At 52.1% G+C, this 18,688-nt stretch overlaps 1 protein-coding gene across 3 annotated transcripts in view; it reads left to right on the top strand.

The window, feature by feature from the left end:
• Positions 1 to 18,432, top strand: part of LOC112265290 (alpha-actinin-4) — a 42,981-nt gene extending 24,549 nt beyond the window's left edge. Inside the window, exons 2-21 of one of the 3 annotated variants that reach the window (XM_024442442.2) lie at positions 500 to 614; positions 972 to 1,091; positions 2,974 to 3,060; positions 3,971 to 4,058; positions 5,450 to 5,528; positions 5,611 to 5,692; positions 7,349 to 7,434; positions 8,432 to 8,524; positions 9,657 to 9,887; positions 10,205 to 10,352; positions 10,722 to 10,872; positions 11,660 to 11,768; positions 12,020 to 12,160; positions 12,560 to 12,742; positions 12,962 to 13,096; positions 13,364 to 13,543; positions 14,031 to 14,177; positions 15,275 to 15,355; positions 17,143 to 17,301; positions 17,466 to 18,432. In XM_024442442.2, coding sequence (XP_024298210.2) covers positions 500 to 614; positions 972 to 1,091; positions 2,974 to 3,060; positions 3,971 to 4,058; positions 5,450 to 5,528; positions 5,611 to 5,692; positions 7,349 to 7,434; positions 8,432 to 8,524; positions 9,657 to 9,887; positions 10,205 to 10,352; positions 10,722 to 10,872; positions 11,660 to 11,768; positions 12,020 to 12,160; positions 12,560 to 12,742; positions 12,962 to 13,096; positions 13,364 to 13,543; positions 14,031 to 14,177; positions 15,275 to 15,355; positions 17,143 to 17,301; positions 17,466 to 17,624 — 2,574 coding nt within the window. In that variant the 3' untranslated portion in view covers positions 17,625 to 18,432. Of the gene's footprint in view, positions 1 to 499; positions 615 to 971; positions 1,092 to 2,973; positions 3,061 to 3,970; positions 4,059 to 5,449; positions 5,529 to 5,610; positions 5,693 to 6,076; positions 6,163 to 7,348; positions 7,435 to 8,431; positions 8,525 to 9,656; positions 9,888 to 10,204; positions 10,353 to 10,721; positions 10,873 to 11,659; positions 11,769 to 12,019; positions 12,161 to 12,559; positions 12,743 to 12,961; positions 13,097 to 13,363; positions 13,544 to 14,030; positions 14,178 to 14,379; positions 15,356 to 17,142; positions 17,302 to 17,465 lie in introns of those variants that run through there. The other 2 variants (XM_042296011.1, XM_042296012.1) reach the window with 2 other exon arrangements.
• Positions 18,433 to 18,688: the final 256 nt, after the last annotated feature.

The raw sequence follows: 18,688 nt of genomic DNA, 5'->3' as shown, positions 1-18,688 counted from the left end.
GTCTGTGCGCCCTGAGGAACTGCAGCTCCCCTCTTCCTGTTTTCTGTTTGTTCCTTTGTCTGTTTTTTACATTTGATTTAACCCTTATTTTACTAGGTAAGTGTACAGCAACAACCTGGGGAATAGTTACAGGGAAGGGGGGGGGTTGAATGTGCCAATTGCAAGCTGGGGATGACTGGGCCAATTGCAAGCTGGGGATGACTGGGCCAATTGCAAGCTGGGGATGATGGTGGCGATGATGGTATGGACACCGAGATTAACACTCTTACGATAAGTGCCATGGGATCTTTAGTGACCACAGAGTCAGGACACCCGTTTAACATTCCATCTGAAAGACAGCGCCTTACGCAGGGCAATGTCCCCAATCACTGCCCTGGGGCATTGGGATATCTTTTTTTGACCAGAGGAAAGAGTGCCTACTACTGGTGCCTCCTATTGGTTACACCAATCTGTGACCTCGCTTTCGCCCACTCTGACCTCACTTCCTGTCTCTCTCCAGACGTTCACGGCCTGGTGCAACTCCCACCTGAGGAAAGCAGGCACGCAGATCGAGAACATCGAGGAGGACTTCAGGGATGGCCTCAAACTCATGCTCCTGCTGGAGGTCATCTCAGGTGAGCCAGCCCATCGACTAGATCATCATGACACAGCTAAGCACCAATCTACTGTGGCAGAAAGTGCGGTGCCAGAAAAGGACTCTGTAACGCATTAGTGTCCCCTGTTCTTTTGATACCTTTCAACTAAGTAGTCTGGTCGTAGGCCATGGTTCTGGCCCTGTAGAGGATGCTGTCTGTTTTGACTGTGAAGGTTGATACTGTGACTTTAAAAGGAGATGTGCCTGTCTGTTCTGCTGAGACGGTGGAAAGGGCTGTTTTTGTCATGAGACTCTCTGGGCTCACTGCATTTTGTTTGCCTGTGTTTTTGGCTGTTTTTGTGTGTGTGTGCGTGTGTGTGTGTGTGTTCATCCACAGGGGAACGGTTACCTAAGCCCGAGAGAGGCAAGATGAGGGTCCACAAGATCAACAACGTTAACAAAGCTCTGGACTACATCGCCGGCAAAGGAGTTAAGCTGGTGTCCATTGGCGCGGAGGGTCAGTTTACCTACCCCACACACACACAGAACATTGACAAACAACTCCAAAGCTCACAGCATCCTGCCAAGTACATCTCCCACTTGGGAGTGAAGTCATTTGGCTGGAGAGGAAGGGAGCTCTAGAGGAGAGGGAGCAAGAGGCCCTTCACAAGGCCAGTAAATCAGCCCGAGAGTGCACGTCCGACTGTCGCCGTGACAATGACCTTTCTGCTCCAGCTATCTTGACAAATGGCCCTGCCAGCCTCCACCCCTCATTCCTACTGCATGTTACACACGGCCTAGTTGTCAGAGGTTCAGCTTAGCCCCCACCACACTGACCAGCAGCCCACCACCCTACACTGCCAAAGGTCACCTGCTGGAAGCATCCTGACCCCAGGGAGCGAGAGCGAGAGGCGGACAGAGATGGAGAGACAAGGACAAATGGCAAAAGAGAGAGACCGAGGCAGGCACAGAGAGAGAGACCGAGGCAGGCACAGAGAGAGAGACCGAGGCAGGCACAGAGAGAGAGACCGAGGCAGGCACAGAGAGAGAGACCGAGGCAGGCACAGAGAGAGAGACCGAGGCAGGCACAGAGAGAGAGACCGAGGCAGGCACAGAGAGAGAGAGACCCGAGGCAGGCACAGAGAGAGAGACCGAGGCAGGCACAGAGAGAGAGACCGAGGCAGGCACAGAGAGAGAGACCGAGGCAGGCACAGAGAGAGAGACCGAGGCAGGCACGGAGAGGGGGAGAGAGAGACCCGAGGCAGGCACGGAGAGGGGGAGAGAGAGACCGAGGCAGGCACGGAGAGGGGAGAGAGAGAGACCGAGGCAGGCACGGAGAGGGGGAGAGAGAGACCGAGGCAGGCACGGAGAGGGGGAGAGAGAGACCGAGGCAGGCACGGAGAGGGGGAGAGAGAGACCGAGGCAGGCACGGAGAGGGGGAGAGAGAGACCGAGGCAGGCACGGAGAGGGGGAGAGAGAGAGACCGAGGCAGGCACGGAGAGGGGGAGAGAGAGACCGAGGCAGGCACGGAGAGGGGAGAGAGAGACCGAGGCAGGCACGGAGAGGGGGAGAGAGAGAGACCGAGGCAGGCACGGAGAGGGGGAGAGAGAGAGACCGAGGCAGGCACGGAGAGGGGGAGAGAGAGACCGAGGCAGGCACGGAGAGGGGGAGAGAGAGACCGAGGCAGGCACGGAGAGGGGGAGAGAGAGACCGAGGCAGGCACGGAGAGGGAGAGAGAGAGACCGAGGCAGGCACGGAGAGGGGAGGGAGAGCGAGACCGAGGCAGGCACGGAGAGGGGGGGAGCGAGACCGAGGCAGGCACGGAGAGGGGGAGCGAGACCGAGGCAGGCACGGAGAGGGGGAGACCGAGGCAGGCACGGAGAGGGGAGAGCGAGACCGAGGCAGGCACGGAGAGGGAGAGAGCGAGACCGAGGCAGGCACGGAGAGGGGGAGCGAGACCGAGGCAGGCACGGAGAGGGAGGGGAGAGCGAGACCGAGGCAGGCACGGAGAGAGAGAGCGAGACCGAGGCAGGCACGGAGAGGGGGAGAGAGAGAGCGAGACCGAGGCAGGCACGGAGAGGGAGAGAGATAGAAACTGACTCCATGATGAAGCGTTGGAGGGGGACAGACACAACCATTCTCTTACCTGTTCAAAGCTGCTGTAACACCTTGGGACTTTGCTTAAATGCATTATACATGCTGTACCCAGCCCATCACTGTGCATATTTGTATTTGCACTATTCATATTTTAAGCCTACAAATATATGTAGAACTAGTCCCAGATCTGCTATTATGACAAGGAGTTGACGTGATGTCACAAACAGATCTGGGACCAGGCTAATGCACAAGAGTTGATATTTATTGTATTTCTGAGTGATTGTCTTGTCTCCCCTCCTTAGAAATTGTGGATGGCAACGCCAAGATGACCCTGGGCATGATCTGGACAATAATCCTCCGTTTCGCCATCCAGGACATCTCTGTGGAAGGTCAGTCTCTCTCGCTCTCCCCCTGTTAGGCCTCATCAATAGGCAGCTAGGATTTTAATCAGCCCCTAATGTTGCTTTAGAAAACACTTTGCTTTATGTTCTTCCTGTTCTCTTTTAAATCCGAAACTCATCTGGAAACATTATGACTGGTTTTAAAGAATGTTCTTTGAACCTGGGGGATGACACTGTCCTTAAATCACCCCTCATTCATTAGATCTGTGCTGCTCCATGTTCTTATGCCAGGAACAGAGCAGGCATTTCCCTCTTCCTCCACACACACACACACACACACACACACTCCTATTCAAAACACAGCTGTGCTGAGGGGATTCCACCGGGAAGTGGAGTGGAAGCAACTGGGTCTCTCAGATGCAATGCATCTCCCCTGCTCTGAACTGTTCTGCTGAGTCCACAGGAGGTTGAGTGAGCCGAGCCAAGTGAATACAAGTCTGGCCTACAAGCCTGTTCTGCTCTCACTGGTACTTGACGAAGACGGACAATGGCAGGAGAGATCGTTAACCCCCGGCTCCACGGCACACTCTGACCGAGAGAGAAGTTAAACACGTTAGCTATCTATACTGCACTCTCAAACATGGTGGAAGATGGGTCTAGGCTGCGTCTGACTCTGAAATGTCAACTTATTCCAAGAGGGCTCTGGTCAAAAATAGTGCACTATATAGGGAATAGGGTGCCATTTTGGACATACCATAGACCCTTCAAATTCTAATCTGGACCTTGAAGACAGTTCCACTGCTTTTTTCCCCTTCTTCCCCTCTAAGCAGGGACTGATTTTTAAACCTGGGACACCAGGTGGGTGTAATTTAATGATCAGGGAACAGAACAGGCAGTACATCACACTCCGGAGCTCCTGCTGTAGACGGGTATCTAACTCCCCTTCTCCCCTTTCCAGAGACCTCTGCCAAGGAGGGCCTGCTCTTGTGGTGCCAGAGGAAGACCGCGCCCTACAAAAACGTCAACGTGCAGAACTTCCACATCAGGTAGCAGCGCGCACACACACACAAACCTCGACAAGAGCTAGACGTCATTCCTGGCGACAGAACCTGAGACCCGAACAGGTTACAGTAGTTCTCCAGACATTCTTGTTTGACCTCTATAAAATTCCACAGTAGTGAAGCCTGTTCAAACATTGCGTTTACCCACACACTCCAGCAAACTCCACCAGTGCTTCTAGAAAGGCTGCCCTCTGCTGGTGAAACTAACGGTTTTGACTTGAGGTTATTTTTTATAGGGGTGCCAGGTAGGTTGTGCCTACCAGAGAAAACATTGGTTTCTCCTTTTGGTTTTGGAGGGAATGAGTCCCATCTGGTCCGTCAAGTCTACACCAATACAAAGGACTTATGTAAAAGTCAGGATGGAAATAAACTTTTCATAAACCCTTAAAACATTGGAAAGAACTTGAAAAACAACTATTATTTTGCGTGGGTTGTATTACCAACATAAATGATTACACACATATAATAATATAACACAATGAGTTCTGGTTCCTCCAGAAATGTCCTGTACCTCGGGCCTAAAAAGAGTCCAGCCCGGTAAAGGAGTTCAGGGAACTCAAGTGACCTTTGTCACGCAATGTTTGTCCGTTCATTCAAGTGTAGCGTAAACCCAGTATTAATCATACAATCAATATAACAATTATTTTACCACAGAACTTTAAAGCGTATCAACTCTTACTAAGTCCTCAACTACAACTAACTACATAAATCATCACCGTATACCTCACATCAAAACAAATGAAATACCGTATACAAAAAGGTTGTGGTCAGTCAGACAATCCAATCCGCCAACAGCTCTCCAGCTGAGAAAGGCCACGAAGAACAGAGAGGTGTAGTCCACGGACGCGAAGAGTGGCTCCTGGGTAAACTCTATTAGGCTACAAAACACACGTTTAACGGCAACAAAACAAACGGAATAGAGAAGCTTCGGGAACTGAGGGTTGAACACATCCTCTTTCACATCTCCATCACAACCTCACTTTTGGGCAGCTGATGCTGGCTATTTAATTGGGAATTAAAGGGAAAGTGCCCTATTGGAAGGAGAACTATTTAAATGGGAATTAAAGGGAAAGCGCCCTATTGGAAGGAGAAGCACTGAGACGGTTCAGAAAAATTCAGGGCCGTCACCAAACGTAGGAGAGACGTTAGAAGTGTGTGCATAAGGGAAAGGGGGGTACCTAGGCAGTTGTCCAACTGAATGTATTCAACTGAAATGTGTCTTCCGCAATTAACCCAACCCCTCTGAATCAGAGAGGTGCGAGGGGCAGCCTTAATCGACATCCACGTCTTCGGCGCCCGGTGAACAGTGAATGACCTATGTATGTGCTTTGTAGAACCGTCTTCCTGATCTCTCTCGCTCTCTCATATATTAACAGCTGGAAGGATGGCCTTGCCTTCAACGCTCTGATCCACAGACACAGGCCAGAGCTCATTGACTACGACAAGCTAAGGAAGGTGAGTGTGTCAGCACATACTCCCGTCAGCACATCTGCCCCTTCTGTGGCTTGTTTTTCTCACCTTCTAATTGGTTGCTCAGGATGACCCCTTGACCAACCTGAACAATGCCTTTGAGGTGGCTGAGAAGTACCTGGACATCCCCAAGATGATGGACGCTGAAGGTATGCACAGGGCACAGTTGTGTGTGTGTGTGTGTGGCGTGTTTCTGCATGTTCATATCGTATTCATTCATCCGACTGCTCTTCCATCCCAAGACTCCAGTGTGCAGGTGGATGTGTTGTGACATCACAGCTGCTGTGGTCATCCTTACACACAGACCGTTAGCCTCAGCCCCCCTCTCCTACCTCCCCCTCCATCTCTCTCACTGTTTTTTCTGTTGGATCGTCCATCCCCCATTTTCCCTTGTCTGTGTGTTCACAATTCTATCCTCCAGTTTGTATACCTGTTGTAAAGTGTTTGTGTCTGTCCGCCTGTGTCTCCCTCTACGTGTGTAACTATCTCTGTCTCCGTCTGCCTGTATGTGTGTAACTGTGGTTTCCCTACAGACATTGTGAACACTGCCCGTCCGGATGAGAAAGCCATAATGACCTATGTGTCCAGTTTCTACCATGCCTTCTCTGGAGCCCAGAAGGTACCCCATTATCCCACCCCCACCTTACCCCTGCTCCGATACTAACCCTAACCCCCCCCCCCCACCCCCGGTCCTGTCCTCCACATCTACCCCCACCCTCTGCTCCTCTCCTCTCCAGCATGGCTTTCTCCCGCAGCATTGGTGTCGGCCTCATGGGAAACTGGTTCGGGACCCTCCTTTAACTCAGACACAACACACACGCTGTCTTGAAGTCTCTGAATCTTCCTGTCCTGCTGGTAGTAACAGGGCCCTCTTGCTCCTGTGTACTGGCCTGTCTGTGTATAGTGATTGAGTTGGTGCATCAGGCCTCAGGGGCCCTTGGTAGTTAAACAGATGGTTTTAAATGAGGCACTGAGCCCTGGGTCAGATGGTATCTGAGCAGAGAGGAGACAAGTCAGAGGGACTTTGAAAACTCTACATAGATGTTTTATCTGTTTGTGTTTTCACCCTCTAGCTCTCTTTGTCTGCTGTATTCATCCTCTGTTTCCCCCCCTCACCTCTTTTCCCTCTCCTTTTTACCCTTCTCTCTCCCTGTAGACTGAGAACAGGAAGCCTGCTGACGGGCATGTTTTTCGACAGCGCTTCAATGAGTTTTTTTATTCATTAAGAAGTTGTTTATGAGCTCCAATCTCAGGAGAGGTGCAGGTGCAGAACTGTTTGCCACAGTCCCACTGTTGCCTAGACTACAGAACACCACAGGAAGCTGCTAGTGGGCCGGGTTACATACGGCCATTTGAACAATCATTGTTCATTTTGGAAAACAGTCGTTAATCCTGAAACAGTATGGACACTGGTTAGACTAGTGTACCCTTCTCTTTAGTTTTGGGACCAGGAGGGCCTTTTCTGTTATTACCAGCTTGACAGTTGAAATATTAGAGTGTGTGTGTATTGAGTGAAGAGGTGTGTCCCAACCTCTGCATCGTGGCCCCGGCAGACTCCTCCTCTCTCCCGAGGTGGACACGCCCGCTCTCTCTCTCCTGGTTACCATGGTAACCCCCAGTGCGTCATTGGAGGCTCCAGAGTGGGGGGCAGCGGCAGTGGAGTCCGGTGTCTATCCCCTTACAACCCCCCCTCATCTCACCCCACCCACCTCGCTGTGTGGCGGGACCCTCTTGCTTTGGGTAGCTTTGCTTCACCACCTCTCTCTCTCTCTCCCTCCGCTCACTGCCTGGCCGTGGTTGTGTAGACATCGTGGGCACGCTGAGGCCCGACGAGAAGGCCATCATGACCTATGTCTCCTGCTTCTATCACGCCTTCTCTGGCGCCCAGAAGGTGAGCACCGCCACTACGCCACCTTTAACCCCTGACCTCTGTGACACCAGCCGGGGTCACAGGCAATGTCATACTGGCCAAGGACACTCACTGACGCTTTGGGCTCACAGTACACCTCTATGGAACAACAAACACACACTCTTCCCTGCTCTAGAACTGTCCTGTTTCAACTCTGCCCCCATAGACTGGTCGTTAGCAGTGTTTCTCATAGCTACAGTTAAGGCATGACATTTCGTAACTGATATGTTAGAGTATAATCTAAAGTGGGATGAAATAAGCTTCCACTGATCTCTGGGAAACACTGTTAACGGCGGTTCAAATGTCCGCCTATTAACACTACAACTGTTTCAATGTGTATAATGTGTTTTTCTGAGATTACTCCGTAGTGTGTTAAGTTCCAAGGGCATAATACAGTTTCTTACTGTTTCTGTATTTCAGTGGTTTAAGTTTAAGTCCCTAAACACACCAGCTGACGTGGACAAAAGCGGTACAGAACCAGACTGAATGCTCCCATTGTATAGGAGAAGCATGTAGCTTTCTGAGGCACAGAGTGTGAAGTTGGCACACAGAGTCCGTGGAACTAACCATTGTCAGCTGTAGCATGTTGCATTAGCCTGTACCCTTACCACTGTACAGCCATCCAACGGGTGTGTGTGTGTGTGTGTGCACGGTGTTGAAATAATCTGTGAATTCAAGTCACGGCTAGTGTGTGGTTTTTGCGTTCACACTCAGTTTACTATGTTGTTCATAGCTAAAAACTAGAAATGACACTCCGTCCAGTTGGACATGAAACTAACTTGAGTTGAGTAAGGCCGGCACACAGTACATCGTACTTTCAGTTTCAGCTTCCACTGCAGTTGTCCGTTGTCTTTGACTGGTAGGCAGCTGATCTGAATTGTAAAAAATGTGTCCAAGCCCCACACGTTCGTGCACGTGCTCCTAATCCATAACAAGCAACCTGTGTATTGGCTCTGCTGACGACTTTCATCCGTGATAGGCTGAGACTGCAGCCAATAGGATCTGCAAGGTGCTGGCTGTCAACCAGGAGAATGAGCACCTCATGGAGGACTACGAGAAGCTGGCCAGTGACGTGAGTAGTACATGTCTCTGTCTGTCTGTCTGTACGTACCCTCTATCCTCACCACACGTCTGTCTGTCTGTCTGTACCTCCCTCTATCCTCACCACACGTCTGTCTGTCTGTCTGTACCCTCCCTCTATCCTCACCACACGTCTGTCTGTCTGTACCCTCCCTCTATCCTCACCACACGTCTGTCTGTCTGTACCCTCCCTCTATCCTCACCACACGTCTGTCTGTCTGTCTGTACCCTCTATTCTCACCACACGTCTGTCTGTTCTCTACCCTCTATCCTCACCACACGTCTGTCTGTCTGTTCTCTACCCTCTATCCTCACCACACGTCTGTCTGTCTGTCTCTACCCTCTATCCTCACCACACGTCTGTCTGTTCTCTACCCTCTATCCTCACCACACGTCTGTCTGTTCTCTACCCTCTATCCTCACCACACGTCTGTCTGTTCTCTACCCTCTATCCTCACCACACGTCTGTCTGTTCTCTACCCTCTATCCTCACCACACGTCTGTCTGTCTGTTCTCTACCCTCTATCCTCACCACACGTCTGTCTGTCTCTCTACCCTCTATCCTCACCACACGTCTGTTCTCTACCCTCTATCCTCACCACACGTCTGTCTGTCTGTTCTCTACCCTCTATCCTCACCACACGTCTGTCTGTCTGTCTGTTCTCTACCCTCTATCCTCACCACACGTCTGTCTGTCTGTTCTGTATCCTCACCACACGTCTGTCTGTCTGTTCTCTACCCTCTATCCTCACCACACGTCTGTCTGTCTGTCTGTTCTCTACCCTCTATCCTCACCACACGTCTGTCTGTCTGTCTGTTCTCTACCCTCTATCCTCACCACGTCTGTCTGTCTGTCTGTCTGTACCCTCTATCCTCACCACACGTCTGTCTGTCTGTCTGTTCTCTACCCTCTATCCTCACCACACGTCTGTCTGTCTGTACGTACCCTCTATCCTCACCACACGTCTGTCTGTCTGTACGTACCCTCTATCCTCACCACACGTCTGTCTGTACGTACCCACCCTCTATCCTCACCACACGTCTGTCTGTCTGTCTCTACCCTCCCTCTATCCTCACCACACGTCTCTGTCTGTCTGTCTCTATCCCCCTCTCCTCTGCCCTAGCTGTTGGACTGGATCCGCCGGACCATCCCGTGGCTGGAGAACCGGGCTCCAGAGAAGACCATGGCCGAGATGCAGCAGAAGCTGGAGGACTTCCGGGGCTACCGCCGCGTCCACAAGCCCCCCAAGGTGCAGGAGAAGTGTCAGCTGGAGATCAACTTCAACACCCTGCAGACCAAGCTGAGGCTGAGCAACAGGCCAGCCTTCATGCCCTCTGAAGGACGCATGGTGTCGGTGAGTGGGACTGGCGGGCGCATGGACACTCTCTCTCAGTATTAGAGACATTTAGAAGCAGTTGTACCAATGATGCCATCCATATCCTAACGCTCTCCTGTATTATTCCATTCTTATTTAGATCGTAATCGGTTCACGTTGTTGTCCCACAATGGGAAATTGGTTTGTGATTAGTTTAAAAAGACATGACTTATAACAGCAGCATACGTATCACCAAATGTATCTCCATATAAATTGCGCCGGAGGGAATAATGCTGGTATACAGTGTAGTGCTCTTTCTGCTGTATGGTGGGTCAGTGTCCTCTCCCTGGCTGCAGGACATCAACGGGTCGTGGCACAACCTGGAGGGGGCGGAGAAGGGCTACGAGGAGTGGATGCTCAACGAGATCCGTCGCCTGGAGAGACTGGACCACCTGGCTGAGAAGTTCCGTCAGAAAGCCACCATCCACGAGTCCTGGACCGATGGTGCGGAGACATTAGTTACTGTACAGACAACACTGATCCCTCACTCTGCCGTAGGGTCGCAAAATTCCAGTCACTTTCCCAAAATTCCCAGGTTTTCCGGAAATCCTGGCTGAGGGATTCTGGATTTCCTGCCTGTTCCCTCCTCCTTGGGCTCTTCCAACTGGGATTTCTGGAAAACGTTAGTTTGGGGAAAGTTTACCGGAATTTTGCAACCGTACTTAGACCCTTGTTGGTGCCACCGCTCCCTATAGATCCCAAAGTACTAGGTGGAGCTTTGACCATATTGATATTGAGGACGTAAGGGTTTGAGTGAGTTGATTTGGGTTTGGATATCTTGAAGCTTACTGTCTTTAACCCCTCCCACCCCAGGTAAGGAGGCCATGCTGACCCAGAAGGACTATGAGACAGCCAGCCTGTCGGAGGTCAAGGCTCTGCTGAGGAAACACGAGGCGTTTGAGTCTGACTTGGCTGCCCACCAGGACCGCGTGGAGCAGATCGCCGCCATCGCACAGGAACTCAAGTGAGAGGGAGAAAAGGAGGGAGGGATGGGAGGAGTTGATGGGGGGTGGAAAAGGATGGGAGATCGTGGGAGGGGCATGAGGGTGGATGGGAGATCGTGGGAGGGGCTGAGGGAGGATGGGAGATCGGGGATGAGGAGGATGGGAGATCGTGGGAGAGGGCTGAGGGAGGATGGGAGATCGTGGGAGAGGGCTGAGGGAGGATGGGAGATCGTGGGAGGGAGGGAGGATGGGAGATCGTGGGAGGGGGCTGAGGGAGGATGGGAGATCGTGGGAGGGGGCTGAGGGTGGATGGGAGATCGTGGGAGGGGGAGGGTGAGGGTGGATGGGAGATCGTGGGAGGGGGCTGAGGGTGGATGGGAGATCGTGGGAGGGGGCTGAGGGTGGATGGGAGATCGTGGGAGGGGGGGTGGATGGGAGATCTGAGGGTGGATGGGAGATCGTGGGAGGGGCTGAGGGTGGATGGGAGATCGTGGGGTGGAGGGGGCTGAGGGTGGATGGGAGATCGTGGGAGGGGGCTGAGGGTGGATGGGAGATCTGGGAGGGGGCTGGGGTGGATGGGAGATCGTGGGAGGGGCTGAGGGTGGATGGGAGATCGTGGGATGGGGCTGCGGGTGGATGGGAGATCGAGGGATGGGGCTGCGGGTGGATGGGAGAACGGGAAGGGCCGGGAGGAAGAGATGAACTGAGAAATAATCCAGAAGAATGAAAAGATGGAGATTGTGGTCAGGTTGAGTAGGACTCATGTAGAAAGATAGTAATTCCACGTCTGTGCTCCCTGTGCCTCAGTGAGCTGGACTACTACGACTCCCCCAGTGTGAACGCCCGCTGTCAGAAGATCTGTGAGCAGTGGGATGCCCTGGGGTCTCTCACCCAGAGCCGCAGGGAGTCTCTGGAGGTAAGCCCCCCCCAGCCAGCCACCTTTCACACAGTCCCATCTAGTCATACACTACAGGTCATAACAAGGACACGTTTACACTGCGAAAATGGGTAGACGCACACACAACCAACCACACACAACCAACCACACACACACACGCAGACTATCTGCCAGGGTTCCCGTCCTCCACTTCTGTGTCTCATGGTGAACCCCTGTCACATAGATGCTAGTGTTCCCAGCAGGCACCTGACCCCAGTCTCCCCCCACAGAGGACAGAGAAGCAGCTGGAGTCCATTGACGAGCTGTACCTGGAGTACGCCAAGAGGGCGGCACCCTTCAACAACTGGATGGAAGGGGCCATGGAGGACCTGCAGGACATGTTCATCGTTCACAACATCGAAGAGATCCAGGTAAAAGACATGGGGACACCGTCACCAACCGTTTACTGCTTTACGTCCCCAGAGGGTCTCCACTACCGCAATGTATCATCATGACCTGTGCTGTTAACAGTAGGTTGTCAATAAAGTTGTCATTTAGTCTCATACTGGGTAACGAACATTTAGCAATGCTACCGTACCCGTAGACTGCCAGTCATAGCTCTAACGCTACTTAGCATCGTGAAGCTACCGGTAACTTCCTTCACACTGCGCGCATGGTATCCATGAGTTCATCTGGCTGATGTGGGTATGCACTGTGATACCATGCTGATCTCGCTCTTCATCTGTCCTTTCACTTTGTCCTTCACCTTGTTTCCCGTCCTTCTCCTTCGTTTCAATCTCTCGTTTTTCTCCTCCTCCTCTCTCTTAAAGGGCCTAATCACAGCCCATGAGCAGTTTAAGTCCACCCTCCCAGAGGCCAACAAGGAGCGGGAGGCCATCCAGGCCATTCAGGCGGAGGTGCAGAAGATTGCCCAGTACAACGGCATCAAGCTGAGCGGGGGCAACCCCTACACCACCATCACACCCAAGACTATCGACAACAAGTGGGACAAGGTGTGTACCTGTGGCTGTATGTTCATATATGCGTTGCGATGTGTGCAATTACTGCTTTTGCCGGTTTGAATTCAATCATCATATTTTAAGTCTGTTCCCACGTGCTCGTTAATACCTAAAACAGGCCCCTGAGTGAGCCTCAGCCTTGTGGCATTGCTTCTACAGTGGGAATGAGTGTCTGCTGTGCTGACTGGAGCCCCCATGTGGTGTGTTTTGTAGGTGGAACAGCTGGTTCCCCAGCGTGACCAGGCTCTGCAGGAGGAGCTGGCCAAGCAGCAGTCCAATGACCACCTGCGCCGCAAGTTTGCCACCCAGGCCAACATCGTCGGGCCCTGGATACAGACCAAAATGGAGGTACAGCAAAGAAACCCAGACCGACTCGTACTACATAAGATTGATCCAGCCCTCTTAGTGCCATGACTTCTGTTGGCGCTGTGCCTCCTGGGTCGTGTTCATTAAGGCATTCAACAGAAAATGTTTTGTAAACGGGGAAGAAAATTGAGCGTCCAGGTTGACCCTACCTGTTTCAGCTTGTTTTCTTCCGTTTGGTGCCGAGTGAATACACGCCAGCTCTGGCCTTTTTGGGATCTGGTCCTTGAATGTGTGTGTGTGTGTTTGTAGGAGATTGGGCGGATATCCATTGAGATGAATGGAACTCTGGAGGACCAGCTGGTGAACCTGAGAGAGTATGAGCAGAGCATCATAGAGTACAAGCCCAACATCGACCAGCTGGAGGGAGACCATCAGCTCATCCAGGAGGCTCTCATCTTCGACAACAAATACACCGCCTACACCATGGAGGTAGCTACACACAACACTGACTTTTCTCTGCACCCTGGGCAGCCCAAATGGCCCCCTATTCCCTTTATAGTGCACTACTTTTGCTCCAGGCCTGGTAATAAGTAGTGCACTGTGTAGGGAATAGGGGGCTATTCGGGCTGCCACCCTGCTCTCGACTATCTGTTGGTTCTATGTGGAGAATAGGTCACTATGTCTCGCCACCCTTTTTTTTTCTCTTCAGATTTTCATTGTCTGTTCTATTTTTATATTTTCTTTGACCAGGTGGGTTAGTTGAGAACCAGTTGTTATTTACAATGAAAGCCTGGCGGTTTCTGGTGTCCTCCCTCTTTTAGAGCCGTTTGTCCGTTCGTCTCTGTTCTACATATTACGTTTCTATCTCTCCTCCTTACTCAATACCGTTTCTTCATGTGGTTAACCTTCAATGTATGTTCTCTCTCTCCGTCTTTCCCACCTTCCCTCTCTCTCCCCTTCCATTCCTCCATCTCAGCATCTGCGGGTGGGCTGGGAGCAGCTCCTCACCACCATCGCCCGCACCATCAACGAGATCGAGAACCAGATCCTGACACGTGACGCCAAGGGCATCAGCCAGGAGCAGCTGCATGAGTACCGCACTTCCTTCAACCACTTTGACAAGGTCAGGGGTCAACACCGGGGGTCAACATGGGGGATCAGGCGAGAGGGAACAGGGGGGCATCTTTCTGTAGAAAATAACGTCTTAAAAAATGTCTGAGAATGCTGTTATTTCCACCGGCTTTTGCAGTTGTGTGTCTTACTCTAGAAGTGTTTACACTTAACTCCTGTATGTGTCGAGTCTTAAGTCCCCCCTCTTATTTCAGAAGGGAAACTCAGGTGGGACTAAGAAATGGACTAGACTTGTGAGGACGAACCTATTCCTTATTTGTTGACATTCACAGGTGGAACTAGTAGTGTTTCACCCTGGGTTGGAGGTGGCTGGGGCTGTGTGGAGCGGAGTGCCCTGAGAGGAGGGGGGTAACCCCCGAGTTCACCTCACCCATCCCACAACAGCATACCTCATCACTTCACCTCACTGTCTTTATGCATGCTGTGTTTGGCTCAACATCAAGACAGAGTTTGTGTCCCAAATGACACCCTATTCTCTATATAGTGCACTGCTATTGACCAGGACCCATATGGCTCTGGTCAAATGTTGTGCACTATATAGGGCAGGGGTATTCAACTATCACCCTATGAGGTCCGGAGCCTGCTGGTTTTTTTGTTCTACACACGCCTGGTCCCAGGTCTAAAGCAGTCCCTGTTTAGAGGAACAGTGTGGCGAAAGAGCCGTGGAACTTTGAGGTCCAGAGTTGAATTTGAGGGTTATAAGGAATAGGGTGCCATTTGGGACGAAGCTGTCCTGTCAGTAGCACTGTGGTGATCTTTGAGGACTTGTCATTCCCATAAAGAGCTATAAGGGACACCGTTTAAACAGCATGTGTTCCTAAGCACTTTGCTCTCCTTTGGAGACGCTGACCCCTCACTGTCACTGGTGTGCCTGTCTAGTATCATGGATGCGTTTCCCCGTAGGCTGTTGTCATTGTTTAACATCTAACATCCGTTTGTTTGTCTGTCCATCATCATCATCACCCTCGTTTTGCCTGCCGTGTCCCCATCACCTGACCACTCCCACCTGGCATCCCTGTGTTGTGATGGTTCCATCATGGCTTCCGTCGTCATGGTGTGGTCTGTAATTGGCTGATGGTGACCTCACAGGACCACAGCGGGGGCCTGATGGCTGAGGAGTTCAAGGCGTGTCTGATCAGCCTGGGCTACGATGTGGAGAATAACAAAACGGTAAGGAGCACAGACAAGCCAGGGGGCGAGAACGTAGGAGAGAGGGGCTGCTGCTGTTTCCCCTGTCTAACCTGCGGGTGGTGCTCTCTGCCTGGCTCTTCTCCTTGCCGGTGCTGTAATTCACTCATTTCACTCACCCACTAACTCACTGGCCTCCACTCCAGCCTCAGCCTCGGCTCCAACAGCGCTGCTGCATTACCTTGATCTGACTCTCTCTTTTAAAGCTGTTTTTGCCTTTTCCTTTTGTTCCCCACTCTCCTTACATTACTCACCTCTCCGCACCTCCCCTCCTTTGTTCCTCCTCTTTTCATACTTCTATCGGTTCCTCCTCTCATCTTTTCTGTCCTCCCCGAATCTACTCTCACTCTATTGCTCTCCTTTTTCTGCCATATCTGTTCCTCTTCATCTCTCGGCCCCTGGGAACAGAAGCGCACAGGGCAGATGGACATGGACAATTACCGCGCTCTGCTCGTTGCCACTGGAAACAGCCTGGTACTGCCTATCTCTGCCTTTCCCTGGCTCTCTGTCTGGCTCTCTGTCTGGCTCTCTGTCTGGCTCTCTGTCTGGCTCTCTGTCTGGCTCTCTGTCTGGCTCTCTGTCTCTGTCGCTCTGTCTCTGTCTCTGTCTGCTCTGTCTCTGTCGCTCTGTCTCTGTCGCTGGCTGTCTCTGTCTGCTCTCTGTCTGGCTCTCTCTCTGTCTGGCTCTGTCGCTCTGTCTCTGTCGCTCTGTCTCTGTCTCTGCTCTGTCTCTCTCTGGCTCTGTCTCTGTCGCTCTGTCTCTGTCGCTCGCTCTGTCTCTGTCGCTCTCTCTGTCGCTCTGTCTCTGTCTCTCTCTGTCGCTCGCTCTGTCTCTCTGTCGCTCTGTCTCTGTCGCTCTGTCTCTGTCGCTCTCTGTCTCTGTCGCTCGCTCTGTCTCTGTCGCTCTCTCTGTCGCTCGCTCTGTCGCTCGCTCTGTCGCTCGCTCTGTCTCTGTCGCTCGCTCTGTCTCTCGCTCTGTCTCTGTCGCTCGCTCTGTCGCTCGCTCTGTCTCTGTCGCTCGCTCTGTCTCTGTCGCTCGCTCTGTCTCTGTCGCTCGCTCTGTCGCTCGCTCTGTCTCTGTCGCTCGCTCTGTCTGTCGCTCGCTCTGTCGCTCGCTCTGTCGCTCGCTCTGTCTCTGTCGCTCGCTCTGTCTCTGTCGCTCGCTCTGTCTCTGTCGCTCGCTCTGTCTCTGTCGCTCGCTCTGTCTCTGTCGCTCGCTCTGTCTCTGTCGCTCGCTCTGTCTCTGTCGCTCGCTCTGTCTCTGTCGCTCGCTCTGTCTCTGTCGCTCGCTCTGTCTCTGTCGCTCGCTCTGTCTCTGTCGCTCGCTCTGTCTCTGTCGCTCGCTCTGTCTCTGTCGCTCGCTCTGTCTCTCGCTCGCTCTGTCTCTGTCGCTCGCTCTGTCGCTCGCTCTGTCTCTGTCGCTCGCTCTGTCGCTCGCTCTGTCTCTGTCGCTCGCTCTGTCGCTCGCTCTGTCTCTGTCGCTCGCTCTGTCGCTCGCTCTGTCTCTGTCGCTCGCTCTGTCGCTGTCGCTCTGTCGCTCGCTCTGTCGCTGTCGCTCGCTCTGTCGCTGTCGCTCGCTCTGTCGCTGTCGCTCGCTCTGTCGCTGTCGCTCGCTCTGTCGCTGTCGCTCTCTGGCGCAACCTTTATCGTTAAATGTTTCATTAATTAGTGGTTATATTGCTTGGAGGTTGGTCATTGGTCAATGAGGCCCTCAATTTCAAATTGGTGTGTCTGGGTTAACCTGTGTCTTCCTGTGGTGGTGGTTTCCAGGGCGATGCGGAGTTTGCCCGCATCATGGGCATAGTGGACCCCAACAACAGCGGCGTGGTCACCTTCCAGGCCTTCATAGACTTCATGTCCCGGGAGACCACGGACACCGACACAGCTGACCAGGTCATCGCCTCCTTCAAGATCCTGGCTGCAGACAAGGTGAGTGGTTTTGTGTGGGTGGAATGGTGTTGGGCTCGTGTGAGAGAGAGCGAGAATGTGTGTTACAGCTACTTGAGACTGCTGAAATAGGCAAACTATCACTCTGTTATTCACTGTCCCTCTCTCTTTCCCTCTCCCTCCGTCTCATTCCCTCTCTCTGTCAGAACTTCATTATGGCTGAGGAGCTGAGACGTGAGCTGCCTCCAGACCAGGCGGAGTACTGCATCGCCCGCATGGCGCCCTACTCGGGCCCCGACGCGAAGCCCGGAGCCCTCGACTACATGTCCTTCTCCACCGCCCTCTACGGGGAGAGTGACCTCTAAGAGCACACCACAGGAGGGGGAGGGGGACGGGATGAGGTTTGGGGGGGGGTACGTAGAGGCTTGCCAGGCCCAATGCAGAGCAGACACTCTCTACCCCTCTAGGTCTAGCCTGCAGTCACTGGGAGAAGAGGGGAGTGAGTCTGAAGCCAGTGGTTTGATTGGCTCTGTAGAAGAGGGAGGGGCTGCAGGTGGAGGGTCCTGATTAGTGGACAGCGCTACTGCTCCCTCTAGATTCTGGTCCCGCAGTGCCCCTGAGTGTGCAGGTTTTCATCTGGTTGGCTGTCGCAAGCTGTTATCCTCAACTTTGTTCACAGATCAACTACAATCAAATGCACATCATGTTATGGGGTGAAAACTAGCAACCACAGGTGCACTTCTGGGTCAGGACAGGTTGGGAACCCAAGTCCCACCTTCACCCTCTGCCTTGGAGATGGGGGGGGGGGGCATGAGCTATTCTGATTCTTATACTACTTTTTTTGTTTATTTTATTTTATCTTGCTGGGGGGTGGGGTGGGTGGAGAGTTTGTGTATTAGAACACAGAGATATATGAAGGGGAGCGGGGCAGGGGGTTGAACAGAAAATAATGACGTACCCGTACCACATTTTGCTGGATAAGTGGAACTCGGATATCTAACCTCAATGCGTTCCTTTTCCTGTTTCTTTCTTTCTTTCTTTTCTCCAGCAAATGTGAGTAAGTGGTTTCAGTGCTGTACATACTTATTTTTCCAGTACGCAACAGTCAGAATATTCTTCGCAGGCTTGTAGGGCAAAAAAAAAAGTGGCATTTTTTTAAAGCAAAACAACAAATAGAGAAAAAAAATATCAGTTTGACACATTGAGTACCGTAGATAGGTTTGAATTACAGAGTCTTCATTTGGATTAAGTGATTTTTCAACGGTCAAATATGGAACCCTGTCCTATTTAAAGATATGGTGACAATTTAGTTGAAGGAAGTATATGTGTGGCCTTTATAGCTATGTAATCATCACATGACATAAACATGTTGGCATTTATGAAACTTTGCTTATGTGATATATCACTTTCACACGGAGGTGTATAAGGT

Source organism: Oncorhynchus tshawytscha, linkage group LG13 (assembly GCF_018296145.1).
Source record: "Oncorhynchus tshawytscha isolate Ot180627B linkage group LG13, Otsh_v2.0, whole genome shotgun sequence".
NCBI classification, from domain to species: domain Eukaryota; kingdom Metazoa; phylum Chordata; class Actinopteri; order Salmoniformes; family Salmonidae; genus Oncorhynchus; species Oncorhynchus tshawytscha.
Note: the sequence above shows the minus strand (reverse complement) of the source record. Positions and strands in the feature narration are given on the sequence as shown.